Raw genomic sequence first — 23,398 nt, forward strand, 5'->3', positions numbered from 1 at the left:
GGTAGAGGCTGCAGTGAACCATGATTGTGCCATAGCACTCCAGCCTGGATGACAGCGTGAGAACCTGTCTCCAAAAAAAGAAAAAAGAAAAAAACCAAAGGCCAGTATATTTTTTTAATAGAGAAAGGCGGCTATGGGGCTAGAAGGAAGATACAGCCAGCAGCTGATGTTAAAGTTTTATAATAGAATGGTTGTTATGCCTCATGTATATGGCAATGTTGGTCATCTGGAACATAAATTAAGCTGCAGAAGTTAAGAAGGCTACTGGGTAGTAAAAATAGAAGTTATAAAATTGATACATTAAAGTTTATGCATTTTTCTCACAGCTGAGTCCCTCAAACCTTACTTCACAGCCTAATTAACTCTTATTTTAGACACATTTCCAACACACTTGATTGTCTGCTATTCCAGACCCAGGCAGATTAGAAGCAGTCGATGTTTAAAAAATAATAATTGGGGAACAGAGGGGACTGACGAGAGAAAAATCAAAAAGTGGAATCACTGCTAGCACAAAGGTTAAGTGAGCGCCTAACAGCTAAGAGGTTATATATATATATATTTTAAAAAAGAAAAAAAAAAAGATAAAAGGCCAACCCTCCCCTCTTTGCTCAGTAAGCAGCTTCCTGAAGTGCACCGTCAAGTCTGGGCTCTGCCCCTGGTGTGACCCCAGGCTCTGTACACAGACTCCTGACACCCCACACCCTCCACCCCAGTCATAACCTTCTGCATCCTCTCCCCTCTGGATTCACAGTAAGGCCACTCAGAGGTAGGAACTGGCTTTTCAGCACTGTCTCCTAACACATTCCAACCCCACAGGGCCTGGAACACGGTAGGTGCTCAATACGTGCTTAATGGAGGAATACTGTCTTCTAAAACAGAAGTATATCTAGACTTAAGTTGACTTCTGGCAAGGCACAGTGATGCCAAGGCACAGTTTCATCTCCTTTTCTTCCAAAATCCTCGAGAAAAGAACAGCAAAGGAATAAACCAGCTGAAAACCCCCTCAGGGAGGAAGGGGACATACAGCAGGCAGAAGATGTCACACATCTTTGAAAGGTGGTAAGCTGATGAAGAGACGAGAGGTTGGCAATGTTGCAGAGGGTGGAGGTGCACCCCACATGCTCAGCGGGAGTGAGTGGGCTCAGCCCAACTAGAGCTCCAGACACCGTGAAGGTGCAGGCAGCATGGCCAGAGAGCAGGGAGAGAGTTTGAAAATGTCCCAGCGCACGGAGCAGGGAGGCCCAAAGTCCCCGCCCAGGTAGTGGAGGTTTATTCTCCAGCGAAGCTGAATCAGAACAGCCCAGACATGGTCACAGGCACAGGGGGACCAGGCAAGGGTCTGAGTGCTGAGTCTCTAAAGGAGCCCGTCTGTGTCCAGCTCCCAGGACACCACAGCTAGGAGGATGGAGACACCTTCTCCAGGGAAACAGAAAGGATCCCAGAGAAATGACCCACAAGAGGGCTGGATTCGTGGACAGGTCATCAGCGCAATGCTGACAAGAAGGTCCCGTTCCAGTGGTCTATGCTGCTGTCTTTTTTTTTCTTTTTTTTCGCCCAGGCTGGAGTGCAGTGGTGTGATATCGGCCCACTGCAAACTCCGCCTCCCAGGTTCAAGTGATTCTTGTGCCTCAGCCTCCCCAGTAGCTGGGATTACAGGCATGCACCACCACACCCGGCTATTTTTTATTTTTTTAGTAGAGCCAGGGTTTCGCCATGTTGGCCAGGCTGGCCTTGAACTCCTGGCCTCAAGTGATCCGCTTGCCTCGGCCTCCCAAAATGCTGGGATTACAGGCATGAGCCACCTCGCCCAACATGGTTGCTGTCTTGACTTTAATACAGGCATTGCCACCTAAGGACATTTTGGTCAATGGCAGACCACATATACAATAGTGGTCCCATAAGACTACAAGAGAGCTGAAAAATTCCTATGACCTAGTGACCCTGTGGCTATCTTACAGTAATAGTACAATGCATTACTCACATTTGTGGTAATGCTGGCGTAAACCAACCTACTGCATTGCCAGTCATATAAAAGCCTAGCACAACACCGGACAATAATAAACAATGTTACTGGTTTATATGTTTACTATGCCATACTTCTTATTATTTTACTTATTTATTATTATTTTTGAGACAGAGATTCACTCTTGTTGCCCAGGCTGGAGTGCAATGGCACAGTCTTGGCTCACTGCAACCTCCACCTCCCAGGTTCAAGCGATTCTCCTGCCTCAGCCTCCCGAGTAGCTGGGATTACAGGCGCCCACCCCCATGCCCAGGTAATTTTTGTATTTTTAGTAGAGATGGGGTTTCAACATGTTGGCCAGGCTGGTCTCAAACTCCTGATCTCAGGTGATCCACCTGCCTCAGCCTCCCAAAATGCTGGGATTACAGGCATGAGCCACCGTGCCCAGCCACTTATTATTTTAGAGCATATACCTTCTATTTATATTAAAAAAAAAAAAAGTTAACTGTAAAACAGCCTCAGGCAGGCCCTTCAGGGGGTATTCCAGAAAGAGGCGTACTTATCACAGGAGATGACAGCTCCTGCGTGTTACTGTCCCTGAAGACTTTCCAGTGGGACCAGATTTAAAAGACAGTGATACTGATGATCCTGACTCCATGTAGGCCTAGGATAATATGGGTGTTTGTGTCTTACTTTTTAATGAAAACGTTTAGAAAGGTTTTTAAAAAAGTAAAAATGTTTAAAAATAGGAAAGAGCTTATAGACAGGAATTTTTTTGTAGAGTTGTACAGTGTGTTTGTGTTTTAAGCTAAGTGTTATTACAAAATAGTCAAAAAGTTTTAAAAATGTACAAGTTTATGAAGTAACGCTACTGTAAGCTAAGGTTAATTATTTTGAAGAGAGAGCATTTTTACAATAAATTCAGTGCAGCCTAAGGATATGTCTTTACAAAGCCTGCCGCAGTGCAGAGTCATACCCAGGCCTTCACGCTCACTGGCCACTCACTCACTCACTCAGAGCAACTTCCAGTCCTGCAAGCTCCATTCATGGTAAGTGTTCTAGGAAGGTGTATTATTTTTCTTTTTTTTCTTTTTTTAGACAGGTCTTGCTCTGTCGCCCAGGCTGGAGTGCAGTGACATCATCACGGCTCACTGTAGCCCCCACCTCTCCAGCTCAAGCAATCCTCCCACCTCAGCCTCCTGAGTAGCTGGGACTACAGTCATGTGCCACCACACTTGGCTAACTTTGTGTGTTTTTGTAGAAACATGGTCTCCCTATGTTGCCCAGGCTGGTCTCTGACTTCCGGGCTCAAGCAATCCTCCCACTTCAGCCTCCCGAAGTGTTAGGATTACAAGCATGAGCCACCGTGCCTGGCCCCATCTTTTTAATCTTTTATGCCGTATTTTTACTGTACCTTGTCTATGTTTAGATACACAAATACCATGTGTTCCAACTGCCTACAGTATTCAGTAGAGTACCATGCTGTACAGGTTTGTAGCCTAGGAGTAACAGGCTGTACCATACAGCCTAGGTGTGGAGTAGGCTCTACCATCTAGGTTTGTTTAAGTACACTCTATGATGTTCCCATAATGACAAAATCACCAAATGATGCATTTCTCAGAACATATCCCTGATGTTAAGTGAGGCATGACTTTATCTTTGAATTTGAGTTTCATAAGTTAAGTGCAGCGGGAGAATGGAGCACATGCTGGCAGCCTGGACCCTCAGCTCACACGTGGTCCTGTCTCCCACTGCCTCAGCCACCTCCCTGAAATGAGTTCTTGGCCACCCAGCGACTGCTGCAACCCTCCACTCCTGTCAGAGGCCTGGGCGCAGGGAGGGCCATGCAGGCCCCATGCATCAAGTTGTGAGGCAGGACTCCAGGTGCCTGTGAGGGTCTGCACTTGTCCCACGAGTGTCCCCTGTGGCTAAGGAAGAGAAACACTAAAGAGCAAATAAAAAAAACACCTTGCCGGGACGAGAGAAGAATGGGGGAAGAGAGAGAACTCAGAAAGGAAGGAAAAGCTTCTTTTGTTTTGTGAACAAGGGTCTTGCATTTCTATTTCGTATTGAGTCTCACCAATGATATGGTCAGCTCTGCCTAGAAATGCTGATATTTGGAGGACCCCAATGAAACAGATCATTGCTCAGTGAGCCTACACATGCATACACAGAAAATAAATTCTGAGGAAAGGAGACAATGTAGGAACTAAAGAACATTTTAAAAACACTCTAGCATCTTCAGAGCAGACAGACATGAAAGAGGAACGGGATATAATGAAAAAGAGAGAGGGGACAAATCCTGGCTCTGTTGCTTACTCCATGTGTGTCCCTGGGCAAATCACTTTGCCTCTGTGCCCGGTTCTCCATCAGTAACATGAGTTGTTATAAGGGAGGGTGCCCTGGCAGTCTGCATTTACAGGTACACAGCTAAGCCTATGATTCCCAGCCTCCCCCACAGTCAAGTGGCCTCCTGGGACCGGGTGCTGGCTAATGGATTGTGGGTGGAAATGACATTCGCCAGTTCCAGTCCCCGAAGCCTCCCAAGGAGGATCCGGTGGAGGACAGTGAGGCCCTAGAAGACACGAGTGAAAGGAGGCATCTTGGCATCATCTTTGGCCTCTGCCAGGTCCCCGAGTTGCAATGGAGTCAGATATGAGTGAGAAACAGACCTGACTGTGTTCAGCCTCTGAAACCCGGGCGTTATTTGTACTAACATTTGGCTCGATCTGACTAACACCAAGCGTTAAATGACATATGTATATATAAAATATTTGACTCATAGAACGTGCTCAATAGTTTTGCCTAAAATAGAGGGAAGCAATTCAAATGAGCAGCTTTTTAAAGGAGTTAATCATCTTTCAAAGTAACTTCATCTCTATTGTTTTATCCCCCAAATGCCTGGGAGGTAGACAGATGCTCTTTAGACTAGGTAAGGCATCTCAGAGAAACTAAGTGACTAAGCCAGGGCCCCAGGGGTCGGTGCCAAAATGGAGACGGGCACCCAGGCCTCCTCACCTGGATCTCCCCGGCACTGGAGCACATCAACATCTAAGGTTGGCCAGAATGACTTATTCACTTATTTAATCCCCTCAACAGCCCTAGGAGGTTGGGATTCATGTATCTCCCATTTTTACAGATGTGGAAACTAAGGCTCAGAGAGATTAAGTGACTTGCCCGAAGTCCCATAGCAGGCTGGGCGTGGTGGCTCAGACCTGTAATCTCAGCACTTTGGGAGGCTGAGGCGGGTAGATTGCTTGAGCTCAGGAGTTTGAGAACAGCCTGGGCAACACAGTGAAATCCCAACTCTAGAAAAAATACAAAAATTATCCAGGCACAGTGGCGTACACCTGTAGTCCCAGCTACTTGGGAGGCTGAGGCAATCGCCTGAGCCCAGGAAGCGGAGGCTGCAGTGAGCTAAGATCACGCCATTGCCCTCCATCCTAGGTGACAGGAGTGAAACCCTGTTTCAAAATAAAACAAAACAAACAGAAAAACCTAAAATCAAACAAACAAAAAAACAAAGTCTCGCAACACTGGGATTTGAACCCAAGCAGTCTGCCTCGAGAGTCCCCGCCCTTAACTACCACTTGCTTCCATCTCTAAAGGCTAGCTCGTCACTGCACTGTTCTGCCCCTCGGGCTTGTCATATATTTTGGAGATCTTTCCACATCAGTGCACAGAAAGCAGTCTTATTCTTCCAACCAAAACCCTTGAATGAATCAAAAAGTATATATATTTATTATATATAATACACACACACATATATTTGTCATTGTTGTAGAGATGAGATCTCACTATGTTGACCAGGCTGGTCACGAACTCCTGGTCTCAAGCAATCCTCCTACCTGGGCCTCCCAAAGTGCTGGGATTACAGGCATGAGCCAGTGTGCCCAGTCCAAATATTTTATAAAATGTTTCCTATTGATGGACAGTTCTCTGGCATTAAGTACATTCACATCGTGGGCAGCCGCCATCACCACCATCCATCTCCAAAACACTGACGGCTTCCCCACCTGAAATTCTCTACCCATTAAAGGTGACCTCCCCATTCCTCCCTTCTCCAGCTCCTGGAAATCACTGTCTGCTTTCTGTCTCCACGACATTCACTATACTAGGTATCTCATATAAATGGAATCACATAGTATTTATTCTTTTGTGACTGTCTTATCTTTCTGCTATTACAAATCATGCTCCAGTGAATTTCACTGGAGTTATTATATTGTGAGAATTTAAAGAAAAAGGATAAATTATACAGAGATTTCTGGCATAATACAGAAGGAACCAATGACTAGGGAGGGAAAGTGGGCAGCTAGGGGAGAGAAAAAGGGAAAGTTTTTTAAAAAATCCCTACTCTTTTCATACCTTTAGAATTCTGTATCTTGTTCATATATTACCTACTTTAAAATATTTGTTTAAAAATTAAAGGTAACCACTAGAAAAATATAACAGAAGATGCACAAATTCCAAGCCCTTTATTGACCCTTATCCAACAAAAATCATGTCCTGTTGTGTTGTCCATAGTCATAGAACAGAAGCTGGCAGGTGGCTGGCCTGTTACGCAATTCCCAGCCTCCTCTGCAATGAGGCTCGTCCATGTGGTTGAGACCCCCAGTGGCATCTGAGGGGAAGTGATGTGCCTTTTCCAGGCCAATGCCTCCCCCTCCATGCTTTCTGTCCCCTTCCTGTGAGCCAGTGCAAGGATGTGGCTGCAGCCCAGCCTCAGCCATGAAGATACCACAACGCCCAAAGACACGGTAGAGAAACCTGATGGAAGGACCTGGGTCCCTGAATAATCCTGCGGGGCAGAGCTACTTGCCCACCTGGAACTTGAGCTGTTACACAGGACAGAAATAAACTGTCTCATTTAAGCTAGTGCATTTGGGGATCTTTTTGTTACAGCAGCTAGTATCACTTTAACTAATATAACCCATTTGGGGTTACTGGAAACTGCTTCCAGTGATATCAGGAAAAGATTTCCAGGGAAGAAAGGAAGGAATGGAACCTAAAGTGGTGCTTGAGGCTCTTCTTGAGGCATCTGACAACACACCAGCCTCAGAGGTTTTGGGGTGAGGTGGGAGGAACATCTCCATTTTCAACAAAAATTCCTAGTCATGATCTGATCTTGTTTGGGCTGATCCCATCGCCAGGCCGCGGTGACAACAGTCAGGATCATGGACTTTGGCCCTCTCTCAGTCACTAACTTACATAGTCTGCCTCTGCAAATTACCTCACAGCTTAGACTTGTATTATTTTTAAAATTAGGCAGAAGCAGGGACAGGAGGTAGAAGCAAGTCTCTCCAGGGTCCCTTCCTGTCCTACGATGTATGAGGCCAGGCCCAGCTTAGGCGGAGAACAGGACAAGGACTCAGGTCTGACTCCTTGGGTCTACGCTTTTCCCTAGGACCTGCTGGATCAAACGCTGACTTTAAGGGGTTAAATGTTGGATGCAAAAATGGCAGCAGGGAATGTACCACCCACAAGCCAAGAGCTGGTTGCTAGTTTGAAGTTTCACAAGCCAGTCCTGTGAACAGATGATAGAAAAGGATCATCCTAGGATGTCAAGAGTTCGACAGGAGGTCAAATAAGATGCAGTGGACAGGCCATCCACACTGGGAATCTAGGACAGGGAGCCCGCAGCATCTTCTCACTAGACCACTGAAGCATCTCCACTTTAAACTACAATTCCTGCTTAAGACCTCATCTGGTGTGGGCTCAGTCCATCTCCTCTGTGCCTCTGCTGAGCATAAAAATATGCAGTTTTGATCCCTTGGGACCTACTGGCTCCAACAACAAATCAGTGTGGATATGAGACTTTGAACCTTGCTTGATTTCTCAACTTGGTGAATGAAGACATGGAGCAGGTGTGGAGAAGCAATCTGGGTGAGAGGTGGCTGGACAATCCCAGAAGTTGGTTAATTTCAAAAACAGCCAGCCTCTCAGCTGAACTGCCATCTGAACCTATCTGAAGTAGGGTGTAGAGTCCAAGGGAGGGGCAGAGGACACTCACCAACCGGCCTTGGCCTTCTCAGGCAGAGCGGGGCACACCCCCAACACCCAGAGGGAGGAGGAACAGCCCAGCACCACCCCCAGTCTGGCTCGCTCCCCTTCCCCTCTGCCTCCTTCCAAGCTGCTTCTCCAAACCTCCCAAGGCAGCAAAGACAGAGCCTATTTAAAACAACCTCCAGAAGGTAATTAAACAGAGCCTGAAGGGGATCCTTCTGTAAGGCAAAGAATGCCTCCATAAAACAAACAAAAAAAACTTCCTAATTTATCAGTTGGGCCAATCGCATTATACCTCACCATTAATTTTGTTGCCATGGTTACTTTCAGGTAGTATGTACCTATTGCAAGTCTATGTCGGGTGAGGGTACCCCCAATTCTACAGACTCACGAAAGAAGAGAGACTCTTCGCCTAGTTCTGCAGCATAGCACACAGCAGCAGTCACAACTTCCCTATACACACAGTTTGTTTCTATCCAGACCCGGGTTTAAATTCTAGATCTCCCGCTTGCTGGCTATGTGTTTTAGGGCAATATACTTAATCTTTCTGAGCCTCCTCTTCCTCATTTGTAATGTGAGGATGTGAATACTTTCAAGGTTATTGTGAAAATTAATAATTAATTTACTTAACAAATACTTATCGAGCATCTGCTATGTGCTGAACACTGCTCTAGGTGCTAAGGACACATCAGTGACAAAAACGGGCCCAAATCTCTGCTTCTGTTGAGTTTAGAGGGTTGCACAGACAGACGAACAATATGCAACACAAACAATAAATAAGCAAATTATCTGATATATTAGAAGGATAAGTGCTTCAGGAAACTAGGGAAAATAGAACAGGACAAGAGGATAGCAAGTGTGAGCAGGTGGCAGAGATGGAGATTACAGACTTAAGGAAGGTGGTCAGGGTGGGTCTCATTGAGGTGATATTGGAAGAAACACTGGAAGGAGAGAATGAGTCACGCGTTATCTAGTAGGAGACAGAACAGCTACTGCAAAGGCCCTGAGGCAGAAGTGGGTCTGTCTGGTATGTTTGAAAGACAGCAAGGAGACCGGTGTGACTGGAGTGGACCAAATAGGGGAGAGCAGTAGGAGACAAGCTCAGAGAGGACTGGGGGCTTTGCAGGCCAGGTTAAGGACTATGGCTTTTACTCTAAGTGCAGAAGGGAACCACTATAGTTTCTACTAGAACAGTGGTTCCCAACTTGGGGGGGGGGGTTGGATTCTGCACCCAGAGGACATTTGGTAACATCAGAAAACATTTTTGGTTGTCATGACTGGGGAGGGGAAGCTAATGGCATCTACTGGGTTAAAGCCAGGCAGGTTGCTAAACACCCTCAGTACACTGGACAGCCCTCGCAAAAAATAATAATCTGGCTCCAAATGCCAATTGTGCCAAGTCTGAGAAACCCTGGAGAGAGGAACAAACAATGTCCTGTATAATTTCACAGATGGCTCCATCTGCTGTATCGGCAATGGACAGAGAGGCCCAGGTAGTATGGGGAGATCATCCAGGAAGCCACTGCAGGGACCCAGCCCACAGATGCATCTACAGCACTCAGTACAACACCTAGCACATCATAGAAATGACTCAGCTCCTACTGATCACTTGCCTGTTCTGTGCTCCCAGTTAGGGCCATGCTGGGGCTGGCCCAGAAGGGCAGGGTGCTGACCAGGATCCCCAGAGCTTGATGCTAAGAGTCAGGGTAAGACTAGTAGGTCAGCCAAGCCTTCCCTTCGGCATCTGACAAACCTGCTGATGCCCACAGAAGACTTGGGGCACAAGTATTTTTAATCCTGCCTCTGGTATTTGCTCTGCTATTTTCAGCAAAGCCCAAACACAGCTGACCCCATTTCCTTTCTGCCAGAGAAGACTTGCAAGATCTCTTGCATCCCAGCAGCTCTTTCTCCTAGGCAGGTCGCAGACAGAAATCCATCCTGCATGGGGGCTCCGAGTAACCCATACATTCATTACCCTGGGTGCAGGGTAGGCACTTAGGAAAGGCTGGCTGTTTCCCAGCCTCTGGGGAATGTGGAATGAGGGACAAGCCCCGCCATTCAGGAGCTACAGTGGTTCCCAGTAACCTGCTTACCACACTCCCCATCACTCCAGTCGCTTCCGAGCTGGTTTCTGTAATAGCACTTACTCCTCCCCAGCGCACTCTGGCACTGCCACTGACTGATCCTACCACAATACCACTGTTGTGCTACTCCCTTGCTCAACAGCTTTCAGTAGCTTCCACTTACCCCACACAACACATCCAGCATCTCTGCCTGGTTTTCAAAGACTTTCACAATCTGGCCTGTAACCTCCAGCTTCCTTCTCAGCTTTCTCTTTCTTATCTCTTTTCTCTCTGTCTCTCTCACTTACAGAAGATGCCTCTCCCATTAGACCTAAGAGGCCCAGTGTCAGATCCCTGCCCCACCACATACTAGCTATGTGACCTTAGGCAAATAATGCAACCTCTCTGAGTCTCACTATAAAACTGGGTTGATATAGGTACCTACTGACAAGTTTATGTGAAGATTAGCTGAGATAATAAGTGGAAAGCGCTAGTACTTATGGTGCAATACCCCGCACTTCGTAAGCACACAGCGAGCGGTGGCTCGCCACGGGGAGGGGTCTTCCATATTTAGCCCCACCCACCTCCATCTACACCAAACTCTTCTGGCAAAGCCCCAGCACATACAAATGTACAGATCAGAGTCAACATTCAGAAACTTAATTGGCTGTGTCTATGCTTACATTTTTGCACACTGTGGCTTTGTTTTTTTAACTGATAGCTACAGTCCTTATTAGGGTTCCTAGCTCTTCAGATTTTCACCTGCTAAACCCAAAAGGTAAATTATACTCATTTTTATTCTGTCCTCAGAACCAGTGATTCATTAGTATAGCAATCTTTTTTTTTTTTTTTTGACACCGAGTCTTGCTCTGTCACCCAGGCTGGAGTGCAGTGGCGTGATCTCGGATCACTGCAACCTCTGCCTCCCGGGTTCAAGTAATTCTCCTGTCTCAGCCTCCTGAGTAGCTGGGACTACAGGTGCATGCCACTACGCCCGGCTAATTTTTGTATTTTTGGTAGAGACGGGGTTTCACCATATTGGTCAGGCTGGTCTCGAACTCCTGATTTTAGGTGATCCACCTGTCTTGGCCTCCCAAAGTGCTAGAATTACAGATGTGAAACACCATGCTTGGCTGGTATAGAAACCTTTAAACAAGGTAATGGTCCCTGGAGGAGAGAGTAGCCACCCACAACAGAAGACCAAACCAAGGCCATCAGAAGTGAACAAACTATCAATACATTTGCGCATACCCACTGGTGAGGTGTTGTACCTGGAAGTCAGGTTAGATGACAAACTGGGTAAAAAAAGAGAGTGTCACAAGTTAATCAGCACTGCCCACAACACCAAGACAGGCCTGCAAGCCTCGGGACCCAGTTGCAGGCTTCTGGCCCGCACACCTGCAAAGGCATCAGAGCAAGCGCAGAGCCCAGATGCAAGTGAGGACACTGTCCAGACTGAGACCAAGAACCACCCGGGCCACTTCAGATGAGCAGGGTCAGCCTGGAGCAGGAACAGCCACTGTTAATTATGGATTGTCAAGCCCCCCAAGCCCTGAGCTGCCATGTCACCACTTATTCCCTCTGCTCCTGTGTCTGCGGAGGTCAGAGGAGGATGTATATTGGCTGACTGAAGCCGAGGGAGGGAAGCATTTGTGAGAGCTGGTGCAGGGGGAGCCAGGAGGTTGGGGGAAGGGAGGGAGGAGGATCTGCCTCTAGGGGGCCATAGTGGCAGGCTCACACCTAGAGCACTGTGCTACCCAGCCACCAGATGGACACTGCAGGCATCACCAACATGAGCCAGAATCGGGAAGCACAGTTAGTGCCAAGCTGCCCCTCCACCCAGTTCCCCTCCTCCCCAGCTCCCTGGAGGCACATGGGGGCTTTCAGGACAGAAAACAAAAGAGGCCCGGGAAACAGGACAGGCAGCTTTAAGCTACTGAAGGGAGCAAAGAGGAGGTAATGTGGCTTCATTCCCCACACTCTGGGAGCTGGAAGGGGTCCCAAGAGGCCAACCTCAGTAAGAAAGGGGCAGAGCGGAGCTTGGGCCAGGAGCAAACACATGGTCCAGAGGCCACAGAGGCAGGATCCAACTCTCACAGGTCTGAGAAGAACACGAAAGGGGCTGGGGACTGCTTCGGCCTGAGTAGGGTGGGGTACCAGGTCACACCATCCAGGCTCTTAGGTGCTCACTGCCAGAGAGAAGTCCCACTGCTCAGGAAAGAGGAGATCGCAGCCTGCCCTCCCAGCTGACGGCTGCCCATGACTCAGCACACAGTGCACACACCTTCAGATGGGCCCCGTGTGGGCAGGTACTGCAAGTCTGTCACTCTCCCAGGGCCCTGCACAGGAGCATCTGGCCAAGGTGCTGCTTCTGCTCACGCATTTGCCCTCTACTCCCATCACCATGCTCCAGTCTAGCATATTTGCCCATTCTCTCCTTCTGTAGGGTCTTGCTCCCTTGATCTCCAGTACAGTGTGGCCTCCTTGCCTGGACCACCCCCACCTGCTCTTCACCAGCCCTGTCAGCCCTCACATCTCAGGGCAGAAATCTCTTCCAGACACCCCGAGTCTGGGAGGGTCACCCCTTCCACGGCTCTGCCATGATATCATGTGCTTTCAGTGTCACTGCCTGGTTTCTGGTGGTGCAGACAAGAACCTCATCCAGCTTCCTACCTGCTCTATCCCCCAGGCCCTACCCTCGCTTCTGGCCCATAGTGATGGATAGAAGAGAAAAAAGGTGAGAAAAGCTATGTGTCAGCTTACGATGGCTACTATTTGACTAACAGAAGTTCCAGAATGAGAAAAAGTGATGAAAGCAATTAAAAATTTTGCCAGAGCTGAAGACAGGAGTCTTTAGATTGAAAGGGGTAATCAAGAATCCAAAATGATAAATTTTAAAAGAAACAGCATTGTGGAATTTCAGAAACAAATTTCACAGATAAAGAGAAGATCCTAAATATTTCCAAAGAAAGAAAACAGACCGCAAAGAATCAGGAATGAAACGGCATCAGGTTTTTCAACAGCTATATTGGAACCCAGAAGAAAATAGCGCAATGGTCTTCAAAAATCTGAAGGAAAATGATTGTCAACCTAGAATTTTCTCCTCAGCCAAACTGTCAATTAAGGCTGAGTGCAGAATTATAATTTTTCAGACATAAAAAGACTCAAAACTTTCTTCTCATTTACCCTTTTTCAGGAAGCGACTAGAAGAGGTGTTCCACCAAAATGATGAAATACACCAAGAAAAAGGAAGACCTGGAACTCGGAGGTAGGCCCCAGAAAGGAAAATTTCAGGAAAACAAAAAGCAACTCAAAGACAGAAATCTTCAGATTGAAAGGCGCACTGAAAATACAGTCATGCGTCACTTAACAACAGGGATATGTTCTGAGAAATGCATCATTAGGTGATTTCATCATTGTGGAAACAGCACAGAGCATCCTTACACAAACCTAGATGGGCAAGCCTGCTACACACCTAGGCTACGTGGTAGGTAGAGCCTACTGCTCCTTGGCTACAAGCCTGGGTAGTATGTTACTGTACTGAATATATAGGCAACTATAACACAATGGTAGATATTTGTGTATGTAAACGGTTTGTGTATATTTGTGTATAGACACAGTTCAGTAAAAATACGGCATAAAAGACAAACAATGGCCACCTGCATGGGGCACTTAGCATGAACGGAGCTTACGGGACTGGCAGTTGCTGTGGTGAGTCACTGAGTGTGTAGTGGGTGAATGTGAAGGCCTAGGTCATTACTATACGGTACTGTAGACTTTATAAACACTGTACATTTAAGCACACTAAATTTTTTTTTTTTTTTTAATTAGCCAGGTGTGGTGGTGTGTTACTCAGGGAGGCAGAGGTGGGAGGATCGCTTAAGCCCGAGAGTTTGAGGTTACAGTGAGCTACATTGCCCCACTACAGTCCAGGCCCGGGTGACAGAGCAAGACCTTGCCTCTTAAAAAAATTTCTTCAATAAAATGAACCTTAGCTTACTGTATATTTTTTACTTTATAAAATTTTAAATTTTAAATTTTAAACTCTTTTGTAATACTTAGCTTAAAACACAAACACACTGTACAGCAGTACAAAAATATTTTTCTTTATATCCTTATTCTATAAACTTTCAACTTTTTTTTTTTTTTTTAACTATTTAAACTCTTAAAACTAGCTAAAAACTAAGACACAAACAAACAGACTAGGCCTGCACAGGGTCAGGATCGTCAAGACAACTCCAGGCGACAGGAATTTTTCAGTTCCATTATCATCCTTTTTTTTTTTTTGGAGACAGAGTCTCACTCTGTTGCCCAGGCTGGAGTGCAGTGGCATGATCTCGATTCACTGTAACCTCCACCTCCTAGGTTCAAGTGATCGCCCTACCTCAGCCTCCCAAGGAGCTGGGATTGTAAGTGTGTACCACTATGCCCGGCTAATTTTTGTATTTTTAGTAGAGACAGGGTTTCGTCAGGTTGGCCAGGGTGGTCTCGAACTCCTGACCTCAAGTGATCCGCCCGCCTTAGCCTCCCAAAGTGCTGGGATTACAGGCATGAGCCACCATGCCTGACCACCATTATCATCTTATGGAACCACTGTCATGTATGTGATCCTTCATTGACCAAAATGTCTTTATGTGGTGCATGACTGTATTGAAAGGCCGTGGGAGGGTACAGTGAGAGTGAGAGATGGTACAAAGGAAAGTATGCCAAAGAAAAATCTGAGGTAGTTATTAACTCCAGATAAAACAAAGTTGAAAAAGAGACATAATCATGATACAACCAGTCTGACTATGCAGTAAATGTTATTTCCATAATTTTAACAACATGAAGACTGAATATGTATAGGCCCCAAAACCATGATAACTATTTCAAGAGTGGATATGGATGGGGGAAAGAAGTATGTTTAGAGGGGTGGATGATAAGAGAGCTGAATCCTCAACTACCATAATAGATAATCCAAAGGAACTAATTGAGAAATAGCAGTGTAGATAAGCATATTTGTCTGAAAGATAAAATATAAATTTCTATCTGCAGAACAGCAAAAAGTAGTTGCTCCTGGGAAACAGGCATGGAAACTGGGAAGGGATGGGGAACATATACTATTTTTCCTTGCAAGCACTATTTTATTTTATTTTATTTTTATTGATTTTTGAGATAGAGTTTTGCTTTGTTCCCTAGGCTGAATGCAGCAGCGCAGTCTTGGCTCACTGCAACCTCCCTCTCCCGGGTTCAAGTGATTATCCCGCCTCAACCTCATAAGTAGCTGGGATTACAGGCGCCCACCACCATGCCTGGCTGATTTTTTGTCTTTTAGTAAAGACAGGGTTTCATCATGTTGCCCAGGCTGGTCTCGAACTCCTGAGCTCAGGCAATCCGCCCACCTTGGCCTCCCAAAGTGCTAGGATGACAGGCGTGAGCCACCATGCCCAGCCCCTTACAAGCACTTTAGTACTATTTGACTTCTTGAATTATGCACACATGTGACTTTGAAAATGTTTAAATTAATGTTTGAAAAAGCTTTTGAAATAAAGTTTATGAACAAAAAGACAGACTTTGGCACATGAACCATCAGTCTCTGTAATCATTAACTACTACACTCCCTTATCCTCTCCAAAACAAAACACTACCTTCAACATCTCAGGTATCTCTAATGCGAGTTCCTACACGATATTAAAAAAGAATAAAACAACAGTATCCTAATCCTAATCTTCAACATCCTCCCCATCTTTCCCACCCTTAACCTGAATTTTTGAACAGCGGTATGCTGGTAAACGTTTAATAATCCATTCTCTGGAGAAAAAGTCCTGATTTGTAGCATTTGCCAACGTCTATGGTGTAAATACTCCCATCATGGCTGATTTCCCACTGCGTGGTCCGTGATTGTGGAATTGGGAAGAAATGCCCACAATCAGCTCTTGCAAGCCAGTGCAGGCTGGCTTCACCAAGCCACTGCCTTTGGACCACCCTAGCCTTATCGGCCTCCATGCTTTCCACTGGACCTAGAGCACAGGAGAGATCTGAGCATCTTCAAAGAGCTTTTAGTCCACAGGGGTATGTACCAGCAGAAGTAGATACAGGAAAGAAGTGGTTCTGGCTGCAGGGAAGGGGTTGTGAATTTCTCACTTTCCTTCCCTTCCCCACTGGCCATGCTCCCACCTCCCACACAGTTACCTGTTCATTGGTGACTCCCGGGCGCAGAGTCCCATGCTTATAGTCCTCCAGCAGCTGCACAGCCTCTCTGAGACGTCTCTGCAGAAGAAAGAAAAGAGACATTGAGGGGCACAGATCAGGGGCTCCTGCAAATTTTTCTTTTGTGGGATTACATCAGTATCAAATACTGCCAGCGCAAGGCTTCGGGCCTGCCCTCAGTTCATGGGACACACACAAAATCATAAAGAAATACCACCTAAATGTTCTTACTTGGCAGTTTAAAAAATGAAGTACAGCTACGTGTGCTCCCATGGTCATCTCCCCAAGATATTTTGTTGAGTGAAAAAGCAAATGGCCAAGCAGTATGATGCTGTTTGTTGTACCAAATAAACAACACACACGTATCAAATAATATTTCCTATGTGAACATTTATATATGTCGATGTATCAGAAAAGCCCTAGAAGGAGAACAACCAAACTGGTGGCTGGGGTTACCTCGGGGTAGGAGGAATGGGCCAAGACTTGGTAAGGGGTATCACAAGGAACTTTAATCTTAATGTAATGTTGAAAGCTTTTAGGCTGGGCGCGGTGGCTCACACCTGTAATCTCAGCACTTTGGGAGGCCGAGGCAGGCTCATCATGAGGCCAGGAGTTCGAGACAAGCCTGACCAACACGGTGAAACCCCGTCTCTACTAAAAATACAAAAATTAGCTGGGCATGGTGGTACATGCCTATACGCCCAGCTATTCAGAAGGCTGAGGCAGGAGAATCGCTTGAACCCAGGAGGCGGGGGTTTCAGTGAGCCTGGGGGACACCGTAAGACTCAGTCTAAAAAAAAGAAGAAAAAAAAAAAAAGGAAAGCTTTTATAAGGAGGGTTTTTTCCTTTCTTTTTTTGAGACAAGGTCTTATTTTGTCACCCAGGCTGGAGTGCAGTGGCATGATCTCAGCACACTGCAGCCTCAACAGCCCAGGCTCAAGTGATCTTCCCACCTCAGCTTCCCAAGTAGCTGGGATTATAGACACGCGCCACTGCACCTGGCTAATTTATTTTTTGTAGAGACGGGGTTTTGCCTTGTTGCTCAGGCTGGTCTCAAACTCCTGGGCTCAAGCGATCCACCTGCCTCAGCTTCCCAAAGTCCTGAGATTACAGATGTGAGCCACTGTGCCTGGCCAGGAGAACGTATTTAAGTAGCACTTATATAATTTCTTTTCAACATTTTAAAAACACTGGCAGAGATTTACCTACTAAAGTACATATGGCTACAGTAACTGATGGGGAGAAAGAGAAAAAAAGGATAAAACTGTATGATTTTTTAAGTCTAAAAGCTAAAGAGACAGTAACAGTGACAGAAGGTAGCCTTTGTCCCCACCAAAAGAGTTGTGTAAGAATGTTTATAGCAGCAGCAGCATTTATGTAGCCCCAAACTGCAAATAATTCATTGTAGAATGGATAAGTAAACAGCAATATATGCACACAATAACTATTATGCAGTAGTTAAAAAGTAAACTATGGGTCGGGCATGGTGGCTCGTGCCTGTATATCAGCACTTTGAGAGGCCGAGGTGGGTGGATCCCAAGGTCAGGAGTTCAAGACCAGCCTGACCAACATGATGAAACCCTGTCTCTACTAAAAATACAAAAATTAGCCAGGCATGGTGGCGCCCACCTGTAATCCCAACTACTCAGGAGACTGAGGCAGGAAAATCACTTGAACCTGGGAGGTAGAGGCTGCAGTGAGCTGAGATCACACCACTGCACTCCAGCCTGGGCGACAGAGCAAGACTCCGTCTCAGAAAAAAAAAAAAATTTTTTGCCAGGCATGGTGTTGAGTGCCTGTAGTCCCAGCTACTGAGGAGGCTGAGATGGGAGGATCGATTGAACCTGGGAGGTTGAGGCTACAGTGAGGCATGACTGCACCACCACACTCCAGCCTGGGTGACAGAATGAGACCCTATCTCAAAAAACAACAGGCCAGGTGCAGTGGCCCACACCTGTAATCCCAGCACTTTGGAAGGCCAAGCAGGTGGATCACTTGAAGCCAGGAGTTTGAGACAAAACCCCCATCTCTACTAAAAATACAAAAAAAATTAGCCGGATATGGTGGTGGGCGTCTGTAGTCCCAGCTACTCAGGAAGCTAAGATATGAGAGTCGTTTGAACCTGGGAGGCAAAGGTTGCAGTGAGCTGAGATCACACCACTACACTCCAGTTTGGGTGACAGAGTGACACTGTCTCAAAAATAAATAAACAACAGCAGCAAAAAAACAATAAACAGACAACAGTGACAGAAGGAAGCTCATGTCAAGGTCCAGATGAGGGACCCAAACACTAAGGAAGCCCAGCATGGGGGAAGAAACCCAGTGAAGCTGCCGTGTTCCCCTTTTGATGGAGAGATGAGACTCGCTAGGCACAGGAGTGCAGAGACCTCAACATAAACCCCTTAGTCTAAAGGAAGGATGTAGCCTCAGGAAGGGCCCTCAGTAGGGCAGACAGGGTTTTCTGAACTGGCTGCCAGAGTGGGAAATGAACAGCTACCTCCTGTACCATGGCAGCACGAATAACTGCCAACACAGACAAACCAGCGAGGCCACCCTCGACCCCACAGGCCTGCATGTGAAGCACCCACATGTGAAACACTGTGGTGGCCAGCACTGGTCTAAGCCAGGCCTGGCCCAAGACAGAAGCGTAGGCAGCCAGGGGGCCAGGAACACTTTTCTTACTTGGAATGGCCTGAAGTCTGAAAAGTACTGTCCCTCCCCTTCCAAATACGGAAGGGTCTAGCAGCTCCTAGATTCTAAAGAGCCCCTTCCTGGATACTGTTCATTTCCAAAGTGGAGATAGCTTTGTGGGTGGTTTTTTTTCCCCCTCATTGTACAAGTAATTCATCCTGTTTAAAGAAAATATCAGGAAAAAAAGTGGAAAAGTACAAAAAGTAACCTTAAATCTGTAAACATATCCCTAAGATAACAACTCCAAAAGTGAGGATGATTTTCCTTCTAGACATAATACATTTAATCAACAAAATTGGATTGTGTTATTTGTTTTAACTTGCTTAAGGTCACACAAATAGTAAGTGGGTGATTTAGTATTTGAACCAAGTTTAGTCAGACCCTCACTCTGCACACCCCACCACACACCCCCTCAATACCACCAAAGCCTCCTAGTGATGCAGCGAGGCCCCCACCCCTAAGCCTGCCCCTCCGGACCTGGACAATGAATGCTCTACTTTCCAATGCTGAATGGTGAATGGCCCCGTGTTCTCATTATTTTTCCCACTCCAGGGATTCTCCTGAGTTCCTATAACAACCTGGCCAGATTCCATCTTACTTGACACAGTCATCAAAGGGAGCCCTCCCGCCAAAAGAATAAATTCCAAAGAGCCCTGATCTTGGCAAAGGGCATGGGTTGAGAGAGAACGAGATCCAAGGTTCCTGCAGACAAATCTGAGGGCCCAGGACTGAAGGAAGCTGGAACCTGCCTCTGAGAGCTGCAGGCTGGCCTTGGACCTTATGAAACCTCTGTCAAAGGCTGAGGGGCTGGAGCTCCAGGCCTGTGGGACAGGAAAGGCCCCAGGCCACCTGTCTGGACAGGGCCCTGAGGCCTGGCTGTTCTGGGGGCTGGTGTCCCTGCTTCAGAGAAAGGGCCTATATCACAGACACTTGGGAAATGGGAGGAGAGTCTCCCTGTTCAAACCCTTCACACGCCCCTGGACTGTGAGGCTCAGCAGAAGGACCCGGGTACTTGAGGGGTGGGGAAAGCTGGGAGATTGGTGGCGGGGTGAACTCTGCAGGAAGTCTTTTCAACCAGCAACAAACAGGCACCAGCTCCTGAACACAAAGGCTGTGAGGGGCCCCGGCTGGGATTAGTGGGAGGACACAGCCCAGGCTGCTGCTTCCCAAACGCTACTCCAGCGCCAGCCTGCCAGCAAGTGTCACCATGAGAGTCCCCCCATGTATTTAAGAGGGGCGTGGTCTCCAGAAGATCCCTCTGGAGGGGTCTGCACCCAGGAGGTCAGCTCCAGCAGCACAGAATTTGAACAGAGGAGAATCCTGGCCCCAGGGGTCCTGCCTCAAGGCCCCGCCTGAGGGGAAAGGGTGGGAAGAGGGCAGGATACCCCAATGGAGGGGAATGGGGACAGAGGGACAAGGAAGAAAAGAGGCACAAAAAGGAAAGCTGAGGAAGAGTCATCGGAAGCAAAACTCATCTTTTCTTGGAGAGACCATGCCCTGTTCACATGGCATGTGGATAAGATTACCCCTCTGTATGTGCACACCCTAGAAACATGGGGACCATCCCCTCTCCGAGAAAACTGGGGCCAAGAGGGAAGGGTACTTCCTTGCCCAAGATCACAGAGTGGGTAAGTGACACCTAGAAATCCCAGGAAACCTCAACTCTAGTTCCGAGCCATTTCCATGAGACATCCACACAGAAGAACCTGCTGTACTCATGCCAGCAACCATCTCCCAAAGAAACCTCAGCAATGCCCAAAGCCCCCTAGAACTGATGGCCTCTGAGGCAGGGCACCCCAAGCAAAAAAAGAAATGGCCTCTTTTACTCTCAAAGCTGAGTCCAGCCTAACACAGAAAAAACAAACATGCTTAGAGGAAGCAGGTACAGCTGAAACATGGGCCATTTCAGGCAAAGCAGAGAGTTTGGGAGCTCCAATGGTTATAGAACTAAAAGACTGTGGTGGGGGTGGGGAGGGATGAACTGGCAGTGGGGCATGCAGGATGGCAGGGAGGTTATGTTCCACCATGTCTTGATGGTTCAGTAGCTGACTGTTCTCACCAGGCCAATCTTGCACTGCTGAGGGCAGGGCCATGCATCCTTACCACGGCTTGACCATTACTAGAGTCACCTCCAAGCAGTGGGTCCTGGAGGCCAAAGGTAATGGTTACATGCAGGCAAAGTCCCAAGCCTTCCTCTTGTCTTCCCTCAGCCATCCCCAACTCCATGTTCCCACCCAGCACTCCTGGAACTCCCAGAGTTCTAGCTGTCTGTGCTGCGATGGGTCCTTGGCTCCCATCAGCCAGGAACCCACCCTATGAGAGGCCCAAAGAAGGGGAACCAGGGACATGTGGCTTTCCCTGTCCTGACCTCTAGTCACCTTAGGAGGCTGAGTGAGGTGAACTGATGCAGTTCCAGCAGCATGACAGGAAAGAAACTGATCCACCTATTCCAAGAACTTTAAAAACAACCATGGCTTCCAGCCTGGCTACCCAACTCTTGGAATTTACTCTAAAACGCAAACTTAGCAAAAACTAAGTGATATGTTGGCTGGGTGCAGTGGCTCATGCCTGTAATCCGAGCACTTTGGGAAGTTGAGGCAGGCAGATCACTTGAGGTCAGGAGTTCGAGACCAGCCTGGCCAACATGGTGAAACCTCATCTCTACTAAAAATACAAAAATAAGCTGGGCATGGTGGCACACACCTGTAGTCCCAGCTGCTCGGGAGGCTCAGGCAGGAGAGTCGCTTGAACCTGGGAGGTGGAGGCTACAGTGAACCGAGATCATGCCACTGCACTCCAGCCTGGGCAATAGAGCGAGACTCCGTCTTGGGGAAAAAAAAAAAAAAAGATAATATGTCTAAGACTATTTTGTCCAGGAAGATAGGAAACAACCTATCTGTTACACCAATAAGTCTAATGGTTTAATAGGATGGTTATTTATGCCACAAAACTTGATTTTTAAAAATAATAAAGACTTGGTATAGTCCCAGCTACTTGTAAGGCTGAGGTGGGAGGATCTCAAGCCTGGGAGGCTAAGGCTGCAGTGAACCATGATCACTGCCACTGCACCCCAAAAATTATTTTTAAAGTTATAAAGACTTCGAAATGAAAAGAATAAAAAAAGTTTATGTTCAATGTCACAATTGCCAAAATGTATGCAGATGGACAAGAACTTAAAGTATATAAGGGTACTGACAATATAAGGGTATGGGGATGTTTTAAATTTAAAAATTCCTTTAAAGATTTTAAAGTTACACTAACCACCGCTGTCTAAACTACATTTTTTCTTTTTTCTGTTTGGTTATTTTTTCCTTTTTTTTTTTTTTTCTACAATTCATTTAAATGTACATCCTCACTTGCTGCTACTGGGAGTATAAATATAAAATCTTGGGACAGGCGTGACTCACGCCTGTAATCGCAACACTTTGGAAGACCAAGGCGGATGGATCACCAGGTCAGGAGTTCAAGACTAGCCTGGCCAAGATGGTGAAACTCCATCTCTGCTAAAAATACAAAAATTAGCCAGATGTGGTGGCAGGCACCTGTAATCCCAGCTACTCAGGAGGCTGAGGCAGAGAATTGCTAGAACCTGGGAGGCGGAGGATGCAGTGAGCCAAGATTACACAACTGCACTCCGGCCTAGGCGACACAGCGAGACTCTATCTCAAAAAATATATATATAGATATATATGTGTGTGTGTGTGTATGTGTATACATATATACATATGTATATAAAATCTTGGTACAGGTTGGTATAATTTGCAGGACAATGATATGGTTTGGCTGTGTCTCCACCAAAATCTCACCCTAAATTATAATAATCCCCCCATGTCAAGGGCAGGGCCAGGTGGAAATAATTGAATTATGGGGCAATTTCCCCCATACTGTTCTCATGGTAGTGAATAAGTCTCACAAGATCTGATGGTTTTATAAATGAGAGTCCCCCTGCACAAGCTCTCTTGCCTGCCGCCATGTAAGACGTGACTTTGCTCCTCCTTCACCTTCCACCATGACTGTGAGGCCTCCCCAGCCATGTGGAACTATGTGTTCATTAAACCTCTTTCCTTTATAATTACCTAGACTCAAGAGTATGTCTCTATTAGCAGCATGAGAACAAACTAATATAGTAAATTTGGAAATATTTATCTAAAGTCTTTCATCTGGATATTCCACTTCTAGAAATTTATCCAAAGGAATTAAAGGAAGTACAGTGAGATTTTTGTATGAGGATATTTACTGCAATATTATTTATGAAAAAGACTTGAAACCACCTAAATGGTCAACAAGAGTAAATAATTAAGTTATACAATAGCCATGTGATGAATTATTATGCAGTTAAACACATTTTGAAACATTTCATGACATGAAAAAATGCTCATATATTCATAGATAAAAGTATATACTCTAGGTATCATGCATACCATGGATATCCATTGCTATATAATCACGTATGACATCTATGTATCATGTATGTACACATATCATGCAT

General features: G+C 46.4%; 1 protein-coding gene across 9 annotated transcripts in view; it reads right to left on the bottom strand.

Moving 5' to 3' along the window:
- The window catches only part of LOC105465258 (sideroflexin 5), a 130,872-nt gene that overhangs the window by 82,758 nt on the left and 24,716 nt on the right, over positions 1–23,398 (bottom strand). For all 9 annotated transcript variants that reach the window (XR_011611900.1, XM_024787817.2, XM_071076909.1 and 6 more), the window contains exon 3: positions 16,201–16,278. Coding sequence is in view for 6 of the 9 variants with exons in the window: in XM_024787817.2 (XP_024643585.1) it covers positions 16,201–16,278 (78 nt within the window). In the remaining 3 variants the exon portion in view is untranslated. The remainder of the gene's footprint in view (positions 1–16,200; positions 16,279–23,398) is intronic.

Source organism: Macaca nemestrina, chromosome 13, assembly GCF_043159975.1.
Source record: "Macaca nemestrina isolate mMacNem1 chromosome 13, mMacNem.hap1, whole genome shotgun sequence".
NCBI lineage: Eukaryota > Metazoa > Chordata > Mammalia > Primates > Cercopithecidae > Macaca > Macaca nemestrina.